General features: G+C 49.6%; 1 protein-coding gene across 1 annotated transcript; it reads left to right on the top strand.

Annotated features, from left to right (window-relative positions):
• The first annotated feature begins 4,190 nt into the window (after positions 1-4,190).
• LOC125556079 (protein BIG GRAIN 1-like) lies at positions 4,191-5,789 on the top strand. Its single transcript, XM_048718875.1, has one exon. The coding sequence runs from the start codon at positions 4,623-4,625 to the stop codon at positions 5,604-5,606; it is 984 nt and encodes a 327-aa protein (XP_048574832.1). The 5' UTR covers positions 4,191-4,622; the 3' UTR covers positions 5,607-5,789.
• Positions 5,790-21,722: the final 15,933 nt, after the last annotated feature.

Raw genomic sequence — 21,722 nt, 5'->3', positions numbered from 1 at the left:
ACGTATCTATAATTTTTTATTGTTCCATGCTATTATATTATCTGTTTTGGATGTTTATGGGCTTTATTATGCACTTTTATATTATTTTTGGGACTAACCTATTAACCTAGAGCCCAGTGCCAGTTTCTGTTTTTTCCTTGTTTAGAGTATCGCAGAAAAGGAAAAATCAAATGGAGTCCAATTGACCTGAAACTTCACGGAACTTATTTTTGGACCAGAAGAAGCCCACGGAGTATCGGAGTTGGACCGGAGAGTCCCGGGCTGCCCACGAGGGTGGGGGCGCGCCCCCCTGCCTCGTGGACAGCCCGGAGGTCCACCGACGTACTTCTTCCTCCCATATATACCCATATACCCTAAAAACTTCGGGGAGCACAATAGATCGTGAGTTCCGCCGCCAGAAGCCTCCGTAGCCACCGAAAGCCAATCTAAATCCGTTCTGGCACCCTGCCGGAGGGGGCAATCCCTCTCCGGTGGCCATCTTTATCATCCTGGTGCTCTCCATGATGAGGAGGGAGTAGTTCTCCCTCGGGACGGAGGGTATGTACCAGTAGCTATGTGTTTGATCTCTCTCTCTCTCTCTCTCGTGTTCTTGAGGTGGTACGATCTTGATGTATCGCGAGCTTTGCTATTATGTTTGGATCGTATGATGTTTCTTCCCCCCTCTACTCTCTTGTAATGGATTGAGTTTTCCCTTTGAAGTTATCTTATCGGATTGAGTCTTTAAGGATTTGAGAACACTTGATGTATGTCTTGCGTGGGATACCTGTGGTGACAATGGGGTATTCTATTGATCCACTTGATGTATGTTTTGGTGATCAACTTGCGGGTTCCGCCCATGAACCTATGCATAGGAGTTGGCACATGTTTTCGTCTTGACTCTCCGGTAGAAACTTTGGGGCACTCTTTGAAGTACCTTGTGTTGGTTTGAATAGATGAATCTGAGATTGTGTGATGCATATCGTATAATCATACCCACGGATACTTGAGGTGACATTGGAGTATCTAGGTGACATTAGGGTTTTGATTGATTTGTATCTTAAGGTGTTATTCTAGTATGAACTCTACGGCTGTTTGTGACACTTATAGGAATAGCCCAACGGATTGATTGGAAAGAATAACTTTGAGGTGGTTTCGTACCCTACCATAATCTCTTCGTTTGTTCTCCGCTATTAGTGACTTTGGAGTGATTCTTTGTTGCATGTTGAGGGATAGTTATTGATCCAATTACGTTATTATTGTTGAGAGAACTTGCACTAGTGAAAGTATGAACCCTAGGCCTTGTTTCCTAGCATTGCAATACCGTTTACGCTCACTTTTATCATTAGTTACCTTGCTGTTTTTATATTTTCAGATTACAAAAACCTTTATCTACCATCCATATACCACTTGTATCACCATCTCTTCGCCGAACTAGTGCACCTATACAATTTACCATTGTATTGGGTGTGTTGGGGACACAAGAGATTCTTTGTTATTTGGTTGCAGGGTTTCTTGAGAGAGACCATCTTCATCCTACGCCTCCTATGGATTGATAAAACTTAGGTCATCCACTTGAGGGAAATTTGCTACTGTCCTACAAACCTTTGCACTTGGAGGCCCAACAACGTCTACAAGAAGAAGGTTGTGTAGTAGACATCAGAGATCTGGCAGGAAATCAAGCAAACGCCGTCAGATCGAGCTCCGGGCCCTGATGGTTTCTCGGGGATCTTCTACCAAAGCTGTTGGTCTACTATCAAACAGGATCTTCTTGATGCCCTAAATCAGTTCTACCACATGAACTGCTCAAACTTAGGGATCCGGAACTGTGCAAATGTAGTGCTCTTACCCAAATCTGACGAGGCCTCCGAAATTGGACAGTTCAGACCAATCAGCTTGGTGCACTCCTTTGCAAAGCTCATTGCTAAGATTCTGTCCATCAGATTTGCTCCTAAAATGGCCAACATCATATCTCCTGCTCAGAGTGCCTTCCTAAAAAATAGATGCATCCACGACAGCTACCTCTTCGTTAGAAACGCCGCCCGTAGTTTCCATAGAAAGAAGAAGCATATGTTGTTGTTGAAGCTGGACATTGCCAAGGCTTTCGATTCGATTTCGTGGGAATACCTACTAGAGATGCTGCAAAATTTAGGATTCTCGCTCAGGTGGCACAACTGGATCTCCGTCCTCCTGGCCTCGTCGTCGTCTGCCGTCCTCCTCAATGGAATCCCATGCCAAATGATAAAGCATATGCGAGGTCTGCGGCAGGGGGACACTCTGTCCCCGTTCTTGTTCATCTTGGCGATCGACACTCTGCACCGTATCCTTGAGATGGCACAAAACTCTGGACTCCTAACACCACTTCCTGGTAGAGATGCCAAGATGAGACTCAGTCTGTATGCTGACGACGCCATTCTCTTCTCCAACCCCAACGGAGAGGATGTTTCCTGCCTACTGGAAATCATGAACCTGTTTAGTGAGGCCACAGGGCTATGGATGAACCCTCAAAAGTCCACTGCTGCTGGCATCCAATGTCAGGAGGTCGATCTAGACCAAGTCCTAGGGGCCTTTGCTAGGGCACGCATTGCCTTCCCGATCACATACCTTGGCCTGCCCATCACCTTAGGTAGACTCAGAAAAGTGCATCTGCAATTCGTTTTTGACAGAATCAGGGCAAAGCTTGCCAACTGGAAGGGTAGGCTGATGAATGTCGCTGGCAGACGCGCACTAGTGCGCTCGGTGCTCACAGCTATGCCTATCTTTGCGCTCACTGCCATCCAGACGAGCGCTGGTTTCCTCAAGGACATAGATAAGATCTGCAGAAAGTTCCTCTGGGCGCAAGAAGAAAACCTCTCTGGCAGCAAGAGCAAGGTCAGCTGGCGCCAAGTGTGCTCCCTGGTGGAGCTGGGTGGCCTCGGGATCCATGACCTCCAAAAATTTGCCAGAGCACTACGCCTCCGATGGTTGTGGCTGTCCTGGACCGAACCAAATAGGCCTTGGGTCGGCTCGGCCATACCATGCGATGAGCAAGACCGAGCCCTCTTTGCTGCCGCAACGTCGGTCAGGATTGGTGACGGTGAAACTGCTTTGTTCTGGGAATCTACATGGATGGGGCCGCTACCTTTGCGAGAAATTGCTCCGGCGCTGTATAAACGAACAAGAGCAAAGGCCCGATCTGTCAGGGAAGCGCTGCATGGACACAGATGGATTCAAGACATCAGAAGACCACCTTTCACTGACGATTTCCTTGAGCAGTTCCGCCGCATCTGGAGACTGGTCTGAAATGCAGAGGCAAGCCTCACCGTCGGTGCTGCGGATTCGATCACTTGGAAAACAACCACGTCAGGAGCATACTCAGTTGCGGCCGCTTACAAACCGCAGTTTGCTGGTAGGGTGGGTTCTCCCTTCAAAAACATGTTCTGGCGGGCTTGGGCTCCCCCTCGCTGTAAGTTTTTCATCTGGCTGCTCATGTTGGATAGGTTGTGGTGTGCTGATCGCCTTCAACGTCGAGGGTGGCCAAACAACTATTTCTGTCCACTTTGTCTGTGAAATTTGGAGACCTCGCGGCACATCCTGTGGGAATGTCCTCACGCGAGGATGATTTGGCAAAAGACTGCGGCTTGGACAGGATGCAGTTCACTTAACCCCCTTGCTTGGCAAAACCCAGTAAGCTCAAAAGAGATGTGGATATCAATCGTCTCCAAGACGGCGGTTGAACAAAAGAAATGAATCAAATCAATGATGATTCTGGTGTCCTGGAGAATATGGCTTGAACGGAACAACATAATCTTCAACAACAGAGTCTCAGCGGTGGAAACTACATTAAAGGAGATTCGAGGAGACTTGAATATGTGGAGACTGGGGGGTGCGACCTACCAGTTGTCGCCCTTCGGGGACCCAGGCTGAGAGATTTCGCCCGTGGGTTTTTCTCCCCTTTCCTTTTTCTTTTCCTTTAGTTTCCTCTTATTTTCCTCCTTATGACCGATTTTGGTCGATGTACGTATTGCTCCCTTCCTATCATAATGAAAAAGCCCAGGTTTGCTGGTCTTCCTTCAAAAAAGATAGCTTGGCTTTTTTTTGTTTTGAGCAAAGCAACTATCCATAGCTTAGCTGGATGACTTGACTCGCATCAGGCCAGCCGGCCAAGGTCGGGCCCTGCGCAACTTGTCAGGCGAAGACAAAGAGTCGCCCAAGCTGGCCTCTCCTGGTCAGGGGTCACCGTTGAGCATGAGCAGCGGCCCACTCCACTCAGTGATCCATGCCCATGCGCCGTTCAGCCGTCCGTCCGCCGGCGCGCAAATAATGCACGACGCCAATGCCATGCACAGGACCGCAGCCGGCCACCACGCACGGACGTGCGGTGCCAGGCGACCTTGATAATTCACGGCGCCCGAACCGGGTTGGTGGCGACGGAGCGCGAGAGATCCATCCATGGAAAGCCACATGCCACCGCTGCACCGCGGCAGCAACGCCACCACCACTCCCCGGCACGCACGCGCGCACGCACCGACCCTATATAAACCCTCACCGCGCACGTCTCGCCCTCACCGATCCCACTCCCACGCCACGCTTCGCATCCTCTTCTTCCCCGCTCCCGCCGCAAACCCTCGGCATTGCCCGGCCCCGGTCGGCACGCGTTCCCTGGCATGGAGAGGGGCCGCGGCCACGGCAAGAGCACGCACCCGCCCCCGCTCGCGCCGCCGCGCCGGGCGCGGGCGGAGCGCGGGCGCGCGTCCGGGTCCGGCGCGTCCTTCTCGGCCTCCCTCCTCGACACCATCTACCGCTCCCTCGACGATGGCGGCGGCGCCGACGTCGACGCCGCGCGCCGGTCGGAGGAGCAGGCGCTGGCGCCCGCGCCGCCGCAGTTCTGGTGGGCGGGCAAGCCGAAGCAGGCCGCGGGCGCGGGCGCTGACAGGCGCCGCCGCGAGACGGGCCCGGCGGTTCGCCCGCGGCACTCCGGGTACGCGTCGTCCGCCACCTCGTCGTCCGACTCCACCTCCAGCTACAGCTTTTCCTGCTCGTCCGCCTCCACCACCGACACTGAGTCCACGTGCCGCCGGCGCAGCCCGCCCCCGCCGCGCTTCCAGCTGGAGGAGTTCGTCGCCCCGGACAGTGCGGACGTGGCCGCGCCAGTGACGACGCCCGGCGAGAAGGCGAAGAAGAAGGGCAGGCCGTGTTTCCCTGTGGCGAGGCACCGGCCAAGAGACGCTGCGCCGTCCTCGCCCGGGCCGCCGCCGCCGTCGCCGGGGACGTTCGCGTGCGTCCTCAAGGCGCTGTTCACCTCCGGCCGCCTCCCGAGGAAGCCCAGGACCCCGACGCGCGCCACGCCTCCGCGGACGTTGCCGGAGCTACCACAGCCATCGTGCGTGTCGGCCGCGACGGACGCGAGCATGGCGGAGAGGAGGTGCGTGAGGTTCTGCTCGGACGCCGAGGCGTCGGCTGTGCGGCGCAGGGTGGAGGAGCTGGTGCGGAGCCTCGGGGAGCTCGAGGAGGACGACGAGGGGAGCGACTCCAGCTCCGATCTCTTCGAGCTGGAGAGCCTTGGCGGGGCGAACGGCGACGAGCTGCCCGTGTACGGCACCACCAGCCTCGTGGCCAACCGCGCCATCGCGCACGCCACGGTTTTCTAGCCCTTTCGCATGATAAAAAAGGGCAAAAGTTGTAAAAATTTCGAAGGACCTGATAACTAAAATGTTCTTTTTTTGCAAAGAACTAAAATGTTCTTGTTGCTTGCATTTCTTCTAGTAAATCATGTTTGTATTATGTGCAGAATTTGTCTGAATTCAAAGTTTGGTTGTCCAAAATCAATTTCAGATTCTCATGCAGATTCAATATGTGAAAAAAAAGTGATGCTATTCCTAAGTAAACACTTTACGTAACCTTTACGTACCAGTTCACATGGACATCAGTTAGCTAAAACCAACGGAGCATTTGTTAATTTAAATGAGCTAGTATGTACAGATTTTGTACGAGTTTTACTTTAGATTAGCATTTTTTAAAGAATAAAAGAGAAAATATCAATGTTGGTACGTATAAGTTTAGAGCAAGTGTTCCTTATCTTCCTTTGGCAAGATAGAATGTTGATGGTGGGATGCGGATTTAGTAAACATGGTTTCATGTGTCCATTATGAATAGTAAATTTTAAAAATATACAAGAGAAAAATATGATCTCTTTTAACATACATAGTCGACCCGTATACTCGAGCGTGAAATTTCACAAAAAAATAACATATGTGGTATTTTGGGCAAAAATAACAAAATCAAAGCTATATTAAAAAACTTTTCATGAACAATGAGAACCCAAATTGTATTTTCTTCACTAAAAGTATCACGGTGGTCAATACTTCATGAAACTTCAGAAGTGGCTAGAATGATCAATCAAGTTTGATACCCAAGCCAAATTATCTAGATTGTTCGCCCAACAAACAAAATAAGATGCGTCCATCCGTTAAAAGGAAACACAAGATGAGTCCAAGGCTCCCTGCACGGTTGGGCTCAACAAGGTGATGATGCTCTGTACCAACCGATGAGATACCCGGCTGAGGCCTTCTTTGGTTTGTAGGAATCTTGTAAGAATTTTATAGGATAGGATTTTAAAAGAAAAAATTCTTATGGAGCCCTTTGGTTTATAGGAATGAATTCCTAATCCTATGTGGGACAGGGTTCAATCCTTCACATTTCAAAGGGAAAAAATATTAGCCTAGACTCAATGAAAAAAAAATTCCTATCCTATGCATCAAATGACATCTCTTTTTTTTATAAGAATTGAGATGCATGTCATCTCACTTCCTATGAAATTCCTATTCCTATAATATTCCTATCGTATAAATCAAAGAAGGCCTAATTAATTGGCTAGAAGTTACTAAAAGGAAAAAAATTGGCTAGCGCATCAGAGTAGATAAGGCTCCACCGACCAAAAATATTCCACCAGCATCTCAAGTGTTAGCAATCCTTTCATGAAATTTATAACAGCATCCAAATGTCCCTCTCTTATTTCTTTTTTCTTTTCGCGGGGAGCATCCAAATGTCCCTAGCTAGGCCAAATCTCCGTATAGATCATATTATATCTCTCTAGCTTCTACCTGAAGCATTTCTTTTTTCAAGGTCCCGATGATGATGATGATGATGATGGATCATAGGTGGAAATTAACTGCGAAACCAAGAATCATTTGCTGGGACAGGGCATGAGGGCATGCTCTTGGACCACGCCCTCGTGTTAATTAAAGCACCCACTAATCATTCATAGGTTCCATCATACATAAACCTGTCAGAGACACGAAGCATATACACAACATCTTTCTTTCTTGATGAAAATACACGAACATATCCACATCTTGTATGCATAGATAGATATACTATTTCCATCCCAGTTTCTTCGAAGGTGCAAGCAGCCAGCCCGCGATCGCATCTGGAACTCTGACGCTGAACAATATACATCTCATCAGAGCTCGAATAATCTTCGGGTTGCGCAGTACGGTACCGAGAGACCGAAGATCTCGGCCGGCATGGGGAAAACCATTGATGTCTACTCCCGGCGACGCATGCCTTGGCAACACAGCTGTGGTGCGCGTGGATGCATGCAGTTTTCTAAGCCAAACGTTCGGTCGTGGCATCGTGGCTGGTGGGACTAGCGAGGATGACGCGCATGATCCCGCGCTGCGGAGCTGGATATTCCCTCCTTCCTTAACTAATTGAAGACGTCGATTTGGATATCTGCACTGTACGTACATGGTAATCATGTGAAGGATAGGTGTATAATGGTATTTGTAGTTTGCCGTTTTTCGATCATCGCGTGTGTGTTGGACGTGGGACTGTGGGAGGTGGGACGAACGACGTGCTGATTGATTGCATGGAAATGCAGGAGAAGGCGCCAAGTAGGGGCATGCAGCGGCGAGGGCGACGGCTGATCTGTATGCCGGCACATGACCTGGACCCGGCGGCCGCGCGCGAGAGCGACGGTGGTAGGGCGTAGTGTGCTGCTGGTTATACCTACCTGTATCATACTTCATTTTTGTTAACCTCGCACGCACCAGAAATGCGCTTCGGTTCGACCTATCGTCGAGGCGAAGTGATCGGGTGAGGTCGGTTAGATGGCCAGCGCGCTCCCAATGACACTCGTACCGCGCAGAGTAAGTGAAGAAACGGACATGCCATCGGTGGAGAGGCAGCGGCGTCAATGGCGACGCGGACACCGGACGGCTCGTGTACGGCCGGCGAAGGGCAACCGCCGACCGGCCGGCCCCGGCGGCAATAAACCGCGACATCCCCAGCGGTAACATGGGATGGAACCGGATGGCGACTGACCACGGTATGCACGGCATATTGGCATGGGTCGGGTCGATCGCTCCGGATCCGGTGGCTGCGCCGCGTACGGGCGGGCGGTGCCGAAGGCAGACGCGGACGGCGCAGCCAAATCAAGGGAGCCCCGGCGCTCCACGGGCGGGGCGGAGGATGCCGCGTGCCTTTCCGGCGCTTTTCTCTCGGTCGAGCGGCGCGCCGGTCCGGCGGGCCATGCGTGGTGCAGGCGAGGTGCGTGGATGCGCGCACGAGCGGGCGCGGTGCGGACCACCGGAGCGGGAGGGTGGTGGGTCGCGCGCAGCTTTCGCGAGCACATGCGGTCGCCAGAACGTGGCGGCCACGTACCGCGCCGCTTTCGCCGTTTGGCCTCACGACCGCAGGCGGGGCCCCTCGTGGCCGCGCCCCCTGCCGCGCGGCGTACCGTGCGCTTGGAGGAAACCAGAACGGAATGCTCGATGCTCCGGCCGTTGTACCGTCTTTGACCTTTTTTTTTACTTAAGCTACTATCAATACTAGCAAAAAAGTTCATGGGTTGCAATGAGAGAAATAAATTATCACACACATACTCACTTCTTCTCTCCGCCACCTTGCGATGGCGATCATGTTGTCCACCTAGCACCGCGCATTCATGAGCTCCTTCTTGCATTGATTTGTAATTCTATGGACTTGTAATACCTAGAAGGAAACCATCCCTTTCTCATCTACATTTTGTGTATGTATCATACCAAAACTCATGCACCCTGGTCCAATTCCCATTCGTGCCGCTGGTCCACCTCCTCGTCGAAGATTGCTCCTTCCTACACATATTCGTAATCTATAATATCTAAATAGTTGATCTCCACTACACCTAATTCTCTCAACATGCAGACCTCCACGTCACCACTGTGCCATGTTGGGATTCCCATTAGCCTATTTCTTATTTATTTCTTCAATAGAGAAAACTATTCAGTCGTGGGTCCTTTATTTACAAATGTTGAGAAAGTCGGAGCGATACGACACCTCCATTACTCTCCCCATCGATTCCCTGATTCCATGGCTCTCTTCATCTTCCGCGCTAGCGTCTGGCCGCCAGCCTACCCACGCCGGCATTCAGAGCTGCTCCCTCCTGCCGTCCCTCCTCTCCCGGTCATCCTCGCAGCAATGGCATCAGACGCACCGGACGTGGTGGACACGGCCATCCCTGTCGGGGCCCCAATTTCTACGGGATCCAGCATGGTGGCCCCGGGAAGGAGCAGGTTGCCGGTATTCCCCCGCCTCCTGCCGGCGCCATGGCCTGCAAGCCATCCCCGCGCAATCGATCTATCCTCTATACACACCATGCCTCCCCTCCGGTCCCTCCTCACGTCGGCGGCCTGGGACGCACACATCGGAAGAGGCCCTTAGAGGGTACACATCTCCAGCCCTCCGCCACCTCCCCTCCCCTCCCCTATATGGACCAGCTTGTGAAAGTGCGTTATATCGACTAGAGGGGGGTGAATAGGCGATTTTTATGAAAGTCTTCAAAACATGGAAGTTTCAAAGACAAACGATAGAAATAAACCTATTACCATGCAGCGGAAGGTAGACTACACTAGGCAAACCATAGTCAAGTATTCAATGAAGTGAAAGCACAATGACTAATAGCAGCTAGGTAGTAAGGATCAGGTAGGAAGATATTATGAAGCCGATCAGAACAAGCAGTCACTCAGTGAAGACAAAAGATAGTGCAATCATACAATGACTTCACAAGGACCAACAGTAAGTAAAGAGAAGGGAAGGATGAAACCAATGACTCGTTGAAGACAATGATTTGTTGGACCAGTTCCAGTTGCTGTGACAACTGTACGTCTGGTTAGGGTGGCTAGGTATTTAAACCTGAGGGCACACAGTCCCGGGCACCCAGTCCTGAACACGCAGCTCAGGACACCCAGTCCTCACCGTATTCCCCTTGAGCTAAGGTCACACAGACCTCGCCCAATCACTCTGGTAAGTCTTCAAGATAGACTCCCAAACCTTCACAGACTTCGTTCACCGGCGATCCACAATGTCTCTTGGATGCTCAGAACGCGACGCCTAACCGGCTGGAGGATTCACAGTCCTCAAGTGTAATAAGTCTTCAGATCACACCGACAAGAAGACTTAAGTGATACCTAACACTCTTTGGCTCTGGGTGGTTAGGGCTTTATCCTCGCAAGGAATTCTCTCTCAAAGGCTTTGAGGTGGGTTGCTCTCAAACGACAAAAGCCGTACTCTAACTCTGAGCAGCCAACCGTTTATGGTTGTAGGGGGTGGCCTATTTATAGCTACTAGGCAACCCGACCTGATTTGTCCGAAATGACCCTGGATCACTAAGGAACTGACACGTGTTCCAACGGTCAGATTTCAAACACACACGGCAACTTTACTTGGGCTACAAGCAAAGCTGACTTGTCCGACTCTGGCCATGATTCGCTCTCATAGTCTTCACTCGAAGACATAGGTTTTGGTTAAGCATCACTTCAGTCATTCTGACTGGTTCTCTTGGACCCCACTTAACAGTACGGTGGTTCCTATGACTCAATAAAGAAGAAAAAGAACTACGAAAGATCTAGTCTTCGAGCTCCATAGGCTTCATGCGATGTCTTCTCTTGTCATAGTCTTCAATGAGAATATCTTCACATACCACCTTTGACTTCAATGTCTTCATATATTTTTAGGGGTCATCTCTGGTAGGAAAACCGAATCAATGAGGGACCTTCTACCTGTGTTATCCTGCAATTCTCACAAACACATTAGTCCCTCAACTAGGTTTGTCGTCAATACTCCAAAACCAACTAGGGGTGGCACTAGATGCACTTACAATCTCCCCCTTTTTGGTGATTGATGACAAACTAGTTGAAGTTTTCAACAGGGAATGTAATATGTGAAATTGTAAAGGAATTGTCATCATTAGTTGCAAGGGCTCCCCCTAAAGATGTGCATATAAGTAATTTTCTTTTGGAATGCAAATGCACATGGCAGGTTGTACTCGTGGAGATCCGCTTCAACTTATGATGACAATTCATTATGCATGAGAAGGTATGTGAAGATAATGACATGCATAATGGAAAATGGACGTCTGCAAAATGATCTAAGTGCGGAATTTATCGTCGCACATGTGAAATTTATCGTCGCATCACAAAGTAGCAAATAAGTAGCAGACGACCATCGAGTTTAGGTGTTACAACTCAAAGAACCAAATGTATCAAAACGAGAGTTGTAAACCCGAGGCAAAATATAAAGCAACCGCCCATGTGGACCCGCTTGAAGACTGTCAAACTCATATGCTTCTCCCCCTTTTGTCAGTAAGGACCAAAAATGTTTGAAGACATAGAGCATCTACTCGTTCCCATGAAGAGTAGGTGAAGCAGCAGGGTCGTCGGTGGTGTTCGGCGGTGCAGAAGAACTTGGAGCAGTGTCGAAGCATGCTGAAGGAGGTGGCGGTGAAGTAGCATCGTCTTCGTCCTCGATCACTCTGGCATTCACAGTTGCAGCAGAGGAAGAGAACTCAGAGTCTTCAAGAGATGGAGTTCGTCGCAGCACTGCCCTTCGAGGAGGTGTGGAGTCAAACTTGAAGCGTTCAGAGAAGCCATCCTCTTGAAGATCATCTTCAGAGCACATAAGCGTCAACCCTTTCCATGTGCGTCGAGAGGTTTCATGGGCAACAAAGGCATTCTTGGTGGCAAGATTGCGAATGCGGTTGACATCCACCAAGAGGCTTTGCATTTGGCGCTTCAGCCAGTCATGATGCCTATCCTGTTTCTGATGAAGAGCCACTAGAAGCTCTCGGTCGTTGAGAACACGAGATCGCTTCTTGGGTCATTGGCCAATAGTGCTATCGGTGGCTTCAGTAAGGGCACGATGAGGTGCACGTGTAGTTCCAGCCAGAGGATAAACACGGGTGACTGCTTTAACTCCTTCAATGTTCTGAGAGAAACTTTGATGCTCCACATTCTGAAGACTAAGAGGCTCCTTGGCAGGCTCAGGATAAATGGCTTCAACGGACATATCCACATCAGGCAGAAAGATCCGATGATTGCGAGCAGATGGCTGATATGAGATAGCGGAGTGGAGTTTAATCAGTCACATTATCCATGGAGCATAGAATTTCAAGCCAAAAGGATCAGAGCCTGATGCAGCAAGTTGGCAGATGAAGAAGTCCTGTGCATTGAAGCATTTGCCATGAAGAATATAGAAGACCAAAGTCTTCATTGCACCTTCCAGCTTGGCATGTGGAGAATGTCCTTTGATGGGCCAAAGAGTTTGCCTTATGATGTGATAAATATTCCTTGGCAGATACTCAAGGTCTTCAACAAAGAACTCCTTAGGATATGCAACATCTTGTGGCAATGGCTTCATCATACTGAGCATCTGACTCATGTTTGGTTCAGGCTTCTGAAAGATGCTCTCCACAGCTTCACTGTGGAGCTGACAGCCAGGTTCATAAAGATCGCCAGGAGTGGGCAGACCAGTGAGCTCAATGATATCAAAGGCTTTGGCTTCGTGATGAACATTTTCTGTCATCCACTCCAGGACCCAAGTCTTCGGATCTCTGTTGTACCCACGGATGTGAAGTGTGGCACAGAATTGGAGCAGCAACTCTTCATTCCAGTGCTCTTGGTCGGTGACAAACGGCAACAATCCAACCTCTTTGAAGCAACCCAGAGCTTCTTCCAGACAGGGCGGACCAGCTATTGCTTCGATGTCAAGACGCTTATGTGGGAAGATGCGACCTTGATTGTACAGAATGCAGGAGTAATAGCTTCGCTGCGGATAGCTCCAGAACCAATCAGAAGATATTCTTTCCCTTGAGTAGGGGTTCTTGGAGCTATTGAAGAAAGTGTTGTCTTCTTTGAAGCCATTGACATTGAAGGATCCAGGTGCTGATGCAGGACCTGGAAACCTGGGCAACCTTGGAATTGGCTTCTGTACCTGAGGTCTGTGCTCAACATGATAGTCAAACTGAGGACCAGCAGCAGGTGCAGGAACAGAAGCAGTAGCATCATTGGCTTCGCTGACTTCTGGTGCTTGTGTTGGTGTAGGCTCCACATTGGCTTCAGCCATGACAACGTGAGTGGCGTCGGTGGCAGCCTCAAAATTCTCAACCTCCACTTGATGAGTTGGAGGGTCGGTCACAGTCACGTTCTCCTCGAGAACAGCTTCTTGGTGAGACGGGGGTGTAGCAACTCTTGGGATTTCTTCTTCATCAGCTGATGCAGCCGGAATGTCTTCAGCAGCTTTAGCTTCAGACTCGGAGACTGGAGGCCTTGGTCCCTTACGAAGCTTGCGTAATGCTGGCGACGCCTGTGGAGTTGGAGTTGGCTGGGCCTCAAAGTCATCTTCCTCTTGTGCTTGTGGGTGATCAGCCCATGATGCATCCTGAGCAATTGGCGTCAGAGGACGACCAATGCTGATGAGTTCGCTGTGCGTTAGCACAGGCGATGATACCTGTTGGTGCTCGATCTTAGGAAGAACTGCATCATTTTCAACATGGGCATGGTGACCAATGTCTTCAGCAGCGGTGGGATCAGCTGCTGGAAAGTCTTCAGCTTCATGAGCCTCTGTGGAAGCAGGCTCATGGACAGTCAGTTGGCGCTCTTGATGTTCAGCGTCAGGGCGAACCATGGAGATGGGTTCAACAATTAAGGGCTCTGTGGGAGCAGCCCGTTCCTTCTTGGTCTTCCGCTTCTTCTTGGAGGGAGCAGTAGCAGAGGCTTCATGATGTTCCCTCTTTCTGGCTTCAGCCTCAGCAGTCCTCGTCTTCTTCAGTTTGGAAGCGGTTGACCTGGCCTTTGGCTTCGAGCCAGTCATGCTAGTTGGGAAGACAATGGGATCTCTTCCTAGCTTGGTGCGTTGGGTTCGACCACAATGGGCTTCTTCTTCTGCTTAGCAGCCATCCTGGGATCAATGCCCGGACGCCCAAGGGCCTTGCGCTTCTCAGCCTCGTTGTAGCCTTGCACACACTTGTCAGCCAGGCTCTTCATGCGCTCACGAGAACCCTGAGCTTCTGCATGTTTCTTGAGAAAGGCTTCTTTGAGCTCGTGCAGCATAATCTTGAAGTTTTTCACCTCTTGCATGCTGAGCTTGGCCATATGCTTCTTGAACTGAGCTTTCTCATAGTCAATCTTTTGCTTCAGTTCAACAATGCGCTGGGCGATAGCTAATTCTGAAGCAATGGCGCCATGGAAGGCGACGCTGAGGCCAATTGGAAGTTGCAGATCTTCGAAGCTGAGGTTGGGCGTGTCAAACCACTCATCAATGAAGTTGTAGATGATTGCCACGTCAAAGAGAGGCAGATAATTGAAGATTTCTGCTTCTTCTTTGCTCTTGATTAGTTGCTCAAGAGCGTCATCTGCAAGATCTTCATCACTGGACAGATCGATGGCATCGTTTCGCAGAATGGCAGCAGCTGTCAGTTCTTGGACGGTGTGTGGCAGAGGCATCTTGACTTTCTGGGGCTTGGAGATGCGTGACAAATCTTCAGACTGCACACTATCTTCAGGAGGTGTAGTAGCCAGTGGCTTCGCCCGTGAGATTTTTGGTGCAGAGGCAGGCTTTGAAGCTTTAGGCTGCTTCAACTTCTTTGGCTTTGCCGCTGCAGGCGCTTCATCTGATTCAGCGTCATCTACAGGCTCATTCATGGCTGTCCCTTGAACCACGATATGAGTGATGAGACCTTCCAAGTTGTAGAAGGGCCCAAGAAGATTGGGTTCAGCTTCGCGAGTTCCATCGGCACGGGGAGCAGAGGGACCAGGGTTGAAGTCTAATCCCAAAGACTTCTTGTTCTGCTTCGCTGAGTTCTGGGCAAACTGGAAGTTGCGCTTGAACAGATTGTCGTCACGACACCATAGCAGTGACGATGGGTCAGCATCCGCAGGCTGTGGTCCACGAACCATGCAGGGATAGAAGTCTTGTTCAATGGCTTCATCTCTGGACCTGGGTTGAAGATTTTTATAGAGGATGTCTCCCCATGATCGCTTGATGGCATTCTTTTCAGCATATTCCTTTGTCACAAATCTGTACTTGAACCACTGTTCTGCCCAATATCGTCGAATCCATTGGATTCGTGTCTTGCGCTGATTATAATCCTCTTCAGGATCTGTCTTGTACAGCTCTGAGAGGTCATTGGGCAGATCTCTTGATGTTTCTCCTCGACGCTTTCTGCCACCCTTCCTTGCTGATTTCTCTGAAGCCATGAACTTTAAACTAAATGGCTTCAATACGTTCAAAGGCTTCAAAGGCTTTCGCTTGCTGGACAAACAGGAACTGGCTTTGGGAGAATTTATGTGATATTGTAAGAATTCTACAAATGAATGCAGACTATGAGAACCAAGGGATTCTTCCACGGACATGTACCTGTGACAGCATTAAGGTGCGAGGGAAGGGGAAGAGGTCATATGCATTCTCAGAAGATTTTGAAGATAAATCAGTTTAGAAGACATTGACCTCATCGTGCGAAGACATTCACTCATAGATAAGGAGTTGGTTCTAGATTTGTACGAATCCATGGATCAGTACAAGTGAGGAATCTAACTACTTTGTGAAGCATAAGTGAATACACACTACTGGAATCAGCTACTTTGCCATCTGCCAGCTCTTTGCCGTCAGCTAGCAGACGGCAAAGAAGCTCTTTGCCGTCAGCTACCGAAAAGCGGACGGCAAAGAAATGGCAGATGGTAAAACAGGCCTTTGCCATCAGCCGGCTCTTTGCCGTCAGCCAGCAGACGGCAAAGAAACTTTGCCGTCCGCTGGCTGACGGCAAAGAGAGAGGTGGCCCCCACCCCCCGCCCATTTAGAAAAAACTTAACGCCCCACCTCTTTGCCGTCCGCGCGGACGGCAAAGGGAGATAATGGCGGACGACAAAGATAGGCGGACGACAAAGAAGGGCCTAACTAACGGCCCCATCCCCCTGCCCGTTACTCTCTGTTCTCTCCATCTCTCCTCCCCGACGCCCCGCACCCACCGCCGCCCCCGCCGCCCGGCGCCGCCCCCGCCCCGCCACGCCCCCGCCACTGCTCCCGCCGCCCCCCCCTGTCACCGCCCCCGCCGACCGTCCCATTGCTCCGGTGAGGGACTACTTCTTTTTTTCTTCTGTTTTTTCATTTTTTTGCTATTTAATTGTTAGTGCTAGATTGTGTTAGTGTTAGTGTTAGAATGTTTAGAAGAATAGACTGAAGAAGTAGAAGTAGAAGAAGTAGAAGAAGAAGAAAAGAAAAGAAGTAGAAGAAGAAGAAAGGAAGAAAAGAAAAGAAGTAGAAAAAAGATGAAAAAAGAAGAAGAAAGAAGTAGAAGAAGTAGAAGAAGAAGACCCCGACACGCCACCCCGACACCCCGGCACGACAGCCCCGACCCCGACCCCCGACACCCCGACCGCGACACGCCACCCCCGACACGCCCGACACCCCACCCCGACCCCGCACCCCCGACCCCGACACGACACCCCGACCCCTAGACCCCGACCCCGACACGCCCGACCCCGGAACCCCGACCCCGACACCCGACCCCGACCCCCGACACCCCGACCCCGACACCGGCACCCCGACACCCCGACCCGACACCCCGACCCCAACCCCGACCACCCCCGACCCCGACCCCCGACCCGACCCCGACCCCCACCCCGACCCCCACCCCGACACCCCGACCCCGACACCACACCCCGACAACCGACCCCCTGACCCCAACACCCTGACCCCGACACGACACCCCGATCCCCCGACCCCGACACGGCACCCCGTCACCGACACGGCACCCCGACCCCCGACACCTCCCGAAAAGGTGTTCTTTGGCCTTCCAGAGGCCGACGGGGTCATATATTTGTGAATTATTAGTTAGGTCATATATTCTTCGATTTTGTTATGAAAAACATCATATATAATTGTGTTGACCGGGTAGTTTTAAATGTGCAGTTGTTTCATCGCTGCGAGGTTTGGTGTTCGACGACCTCGCCGTGCGTCTGACGAGCTCTGCCCCTTCATTCGTGGGTGAGCACAAATGACATGTCCTCCTCCCCCATTAATTATTTGGTCTATTCCGATGAAACTTGATAGCTAGCTATATATGTGTCTTGAATCATCAGTATGCGTAACCAATATGTGTCTCCCGTTCGAAAGCGTCATAGTTATAAATATGCATGCATTTGCATATTTATAACCTTGATTCTTTCGAATTGTCCAACGCTATCCATGGACAGCCCGAGTATGTGTAGATTGGGTTCGTTTTCCCATATGCTTTGCTCCAGATCCGATGCATAAATTTCGTCAGTGCCTCCCCTGTTGTTCTCCGAGTACACATCCTCTCTGTTTATTGCAGAGACGTGTATCAGGAGAACAACGGGGAGGTGCTGCCGAAATTTTGCGTCGGATCCGGAGCATAGCATGGGAAAATGAACCCAATCTACACATACACGGGTGGGATTAGGACCTATCATTACCTATTAGAGTGTAGGTTGCATGGACGTAATAAAATTGACAATGTAGATCAACTGATGAATATATACATGGTGAATTACATATATAATTGTTGTGTGTCCAGTAGCTCTGGAAGTCAAGATGAGTGACCGTGCGTGGATGTATACCGGTCACACTGGTCAGAACAAATGGAGCACTGAATGGTTCACAAAAACTAAGGGGTTTGTGCAAGCCGCATTTGCAAATGGCCAAAAGAAAACCTGGTGCCCCTGTTTCCGGTGCGACAATTGGGAAAAGAAGACAAAGGCTGAAATGGGCAAACACCTGCAGAAGAGTGGTTTTACGCCCGATTATACGGTGTGGACATTTCATGGTGAGTCTGCCCAACGTGACCGAGCTGAGGTGGATCGTCGTCGCACCGACGAGCATGGTATCGGGATGGAAAACATGGTGCAAGACTATGATGATGCTCGGGATTCGGACAAGGAGATGGAGGAATCTGCAAACGCCTTCAATGAAATGTTGGAGTCTTCAAAACGTCCGCTCCACGAGCACACTGAGCTTTGTCAGTTGGATGCCATCTCACAAGTAATGGCTCTGAAGACTCAGTTCAACTTGGGCAGAGAATGCTATGACGCAATTATGACAGTATTTGGACGCTTTCTACCCAAAGGCCATGTAATGCCTGCAAACCTGTACCAGTCGGACAAAATTCTCCGTGCACCGAAGATGCCCTATGAGAAGATACATGCCTGTGAGAAAGGATGTGCCTTATTTAGGCTTGACTATGCGGACTTGAACTATTGTCCCATTTGCAAGTCTTCCAGGTATATTGTGGTAGACAACGGTATGGGTGAGAAGACACAGACCAAAATCCCCGTTAGTGTTCTTCAGTATATGCCAATCATACCAAGACTTCAACGTATTTTCATGGTTGAAGAGACGGCCAGACAGATGACATGGCACAAAACAGGCAAAAGAACCGAACTAGATGCAGATGGGAATCTGATGATGGTACACACATCGGATGGTGTTGCGTGGAAAAAGTTTGATGAATTACATGCTGACAAAGAGGTAGATCCGAGGCATCCTCGAGTTGGCATCAGCACGGATGGGTTTAGTGTGTTTGGTATGACGGCAGCCCAATACAGTTGTTGGCCCGTATTTGTCTTTCCACTCAATCTCCCCCCCGGACAGATTATGCAAAGAAAGAACATTTTCCTGACGTTGATAATTCCAGGACCCAACTATCCGGGGAAAAATGTGAATGTGTACATGCAGCCGCTTAAGGACGAATTGCAAGAAGCCTGGGATAATGGGTTCAAGACATACGACGCCTTTAGCAAACGGAACTTCATAATGCGTGTCTGGTACATGTACTCGACGCATGACTTGCCGGCGTATGCGCTATTCGTTGGCTGGTGTGTGCATGGAAGGTTCCCGTGCCCCACATGCAAGTGAGCTCTTGAGTTTCGTTGGCTTCAGGCCGGTTGCAAGTTTTCTTGCTTCGACATGCATAGACAGTTCCTGGATCCTCGCCATAAGTTCAGGAAAGACAAGAAGAACTTCATCAGGGGTAGAGCTGTCAAAAACTCTGCACCACCTGCATTGACAGGCCAACAGACCCTGGATCAATTAAACGCTCTCGAGCCAGATCCACAACGTCCAGGGTACTTCAAGGGGTATAATACTAAGCATGCGTGGACTCACAAAACATGCTTATGGGATCTGCCTTACTTCAAAGACCTCCTTTCCCCACACAACATCGACGTGATGCACACTGAGAAGAATATCGCCGAGGCACTTTTTGGTACATTGTTCGGCATAGATGGGAAGTCAAAGGATAATACTAAGGCTAGAGTCGATCTGGAGGCGCTATGTGATAGGCCGTTACAAAACATGAAAGAACCGAAAGGAAAGCAGAACTGGACGAAGCCAAAGGCATGGTTCAATCTTGGAAGGCCAGCTATGAGGGAAATTCTCTTGTGGGTGCAACAGCAGTTGATGTTCCCCGATGGGTATGCAGCGAATCTAAAGAGGGGAGCAAATCTTGATAAACTGAAGATATTTGGTCTCAAGAGTCATGATTGGCACATATGGATTGAGCGGGTAATGCCGGTGATGTTGCGTGGCTTCATCCCTGAGGATGAATGGCTAGTACTGGCAGAACTCAGCTTTTTCTTCCGTGTTCTTTGTGCGAAAGAACTATCGCCTGGCGTGCTAGAAGAAATGGAAGAGTTGGCGCCGGAGTTGATCTGCAAGTTAGAGAAGATCTTTCCACCGGGCTTCTTTAATCCAATGCAGCATTTGATTTTGCATCTCCCGACCGAGGCAAGATTGGGGGGGCCCGTGCAAAATCGTTGGTGCTACCCAACTGAGAGGATGCAGAAGACGCTTCGAGAAAAATGTAAAAATAAACGTAGAATTGAAGCATCGATGGCTGAGGCATTCATCACAAAGGAGGCGGCAAACTTCGTAACAGCGCACTACGAAGCCAAAAATCGTCATTTGCATAATCTGAAGCCTCGGTACAATGCTGACGAGCCTAAAAAGGGTGGATCCAACCTCAGCCTATTCAAAGGGAATCTCGCACCAGCTAGTGTTTCACATCCAATATCTTTGGATAACGAAGAATGGCGGACCATTTCGTTGTATATCTTCAACAACCTGATAGAAGTGCGGCCGTACATCGAGTAAGTTCTCGGTACATTGTTTCGCAACTTCTATTTCCTTTGAACTGCTCTTATTCCTGGATATGTCATACAGTCAATACGTCACCATATTCTCGTATGGAGCGGAGATCCAAAAGGATTCCGTCGAAGAGTATGAGCTTCTCGCAAAGCAAGGAGGCGGCTATCCCGGTTTCATCTCTTGGTTCAAACAAACGGTAATTTCTATTAGACAATTTCATTTCATTCCCTAATTTGTGCATAATGCAACAATCCTTTCATATTAAACTTGTAGGCTAATTCAGAGTCTATGGACGCCGAATTGAGACAAGTCGCTAATGGTTTTGACTATAAGGTCCGTTCATTTGACAAGTACGACATCAACGGGTATCGCTTTCGTACCTATGGCAAAGAGCTATCTATGGCCGATCGAAAGTCTACAAATTGTTGTGTATCTTCTATCGGCGAAGGAGGTACCGAGTATTATGGGAGAGTTGAAGCAATTTATGAACTTCTGTTCTATGGTGAAAACCCACCGAATGTCGTAGTCTTCTTGGTTTCAGCCGAAGGAGACTAGAAGGACTCATGAACATATAGGGCTAGTTGAAATCAACCAAAGCACCCATTTAGATGTTTCTGATTTCTATATTACGGCTCAACAGGCGACCCAAGTATTCTATCTATCATGGGCCTGCCAAACTAATCCAAATCTGAAAGGTTGGGATGTCGTTTATGAAGTGCCGCCATGTGCTAGACTTTCTCCCCCAAAGGAAGAGGATTATGAACCTCACATTAACCCAGACACATATGAAGGAGAATTCTTCCAAGAGACACGTCTTTCCAAAAAGAGTTTCAAGAACCGCTATACTTCACCCCAAAACATTGAAGTAGACAGCGACAATGAATCCGACATCACCCCAGAGGAGGAACAAGAAGAGCCGGAACAAGAAGAGGTTACTACTGCGGATGACCTGTCAATGCTTGACCGATTACGTCAAGGTGGCCTTGCACATGTTGATGCCAATGAACCCTATGAGCCCATCATTGATTATAGTGATGATGATGATTATGCATTTATTGATGATACTGATCGAGATTATTAGTAGTGTCAGGTATTCAATTTTTTTATGTTGTACTTGATGATGATACACTTAAGTGATATACATATTATTATTCATGTCGGTACTTTTTTTTATGTTGTACTAATTTCGTTTATTCTTTGTCATGGCAGGTGTTGAAAGATGGTGGGCGCTGGTCGGGAGCGCGCCGAGGCCCCTTCTTCGTCGGCGCGTGGTGCGAGGTCTTCCATTCCACACGCACCTCTCCGCCGAGCGTTGCTGGACAGCATGGCGACACCGCCGGGCCCTTCTTCAT

Source organism: Triticum urartu, chromosome 5 (genome assembly GCF_003073215.2).
Source record: "Triticum urartu cultivar G1812 chromosome 5, Tu2.1, whole genome shotgun sequence".
Lineage (NCBI taxonomy): Eukaryota > Viridiplantae > Streptophyta > Magnoliopsida > Poales > Poaceae > Triticum > Triticum urartu.
This window is presented reverse-complemented; position numbering and strand designations above follow the sequence as displayed.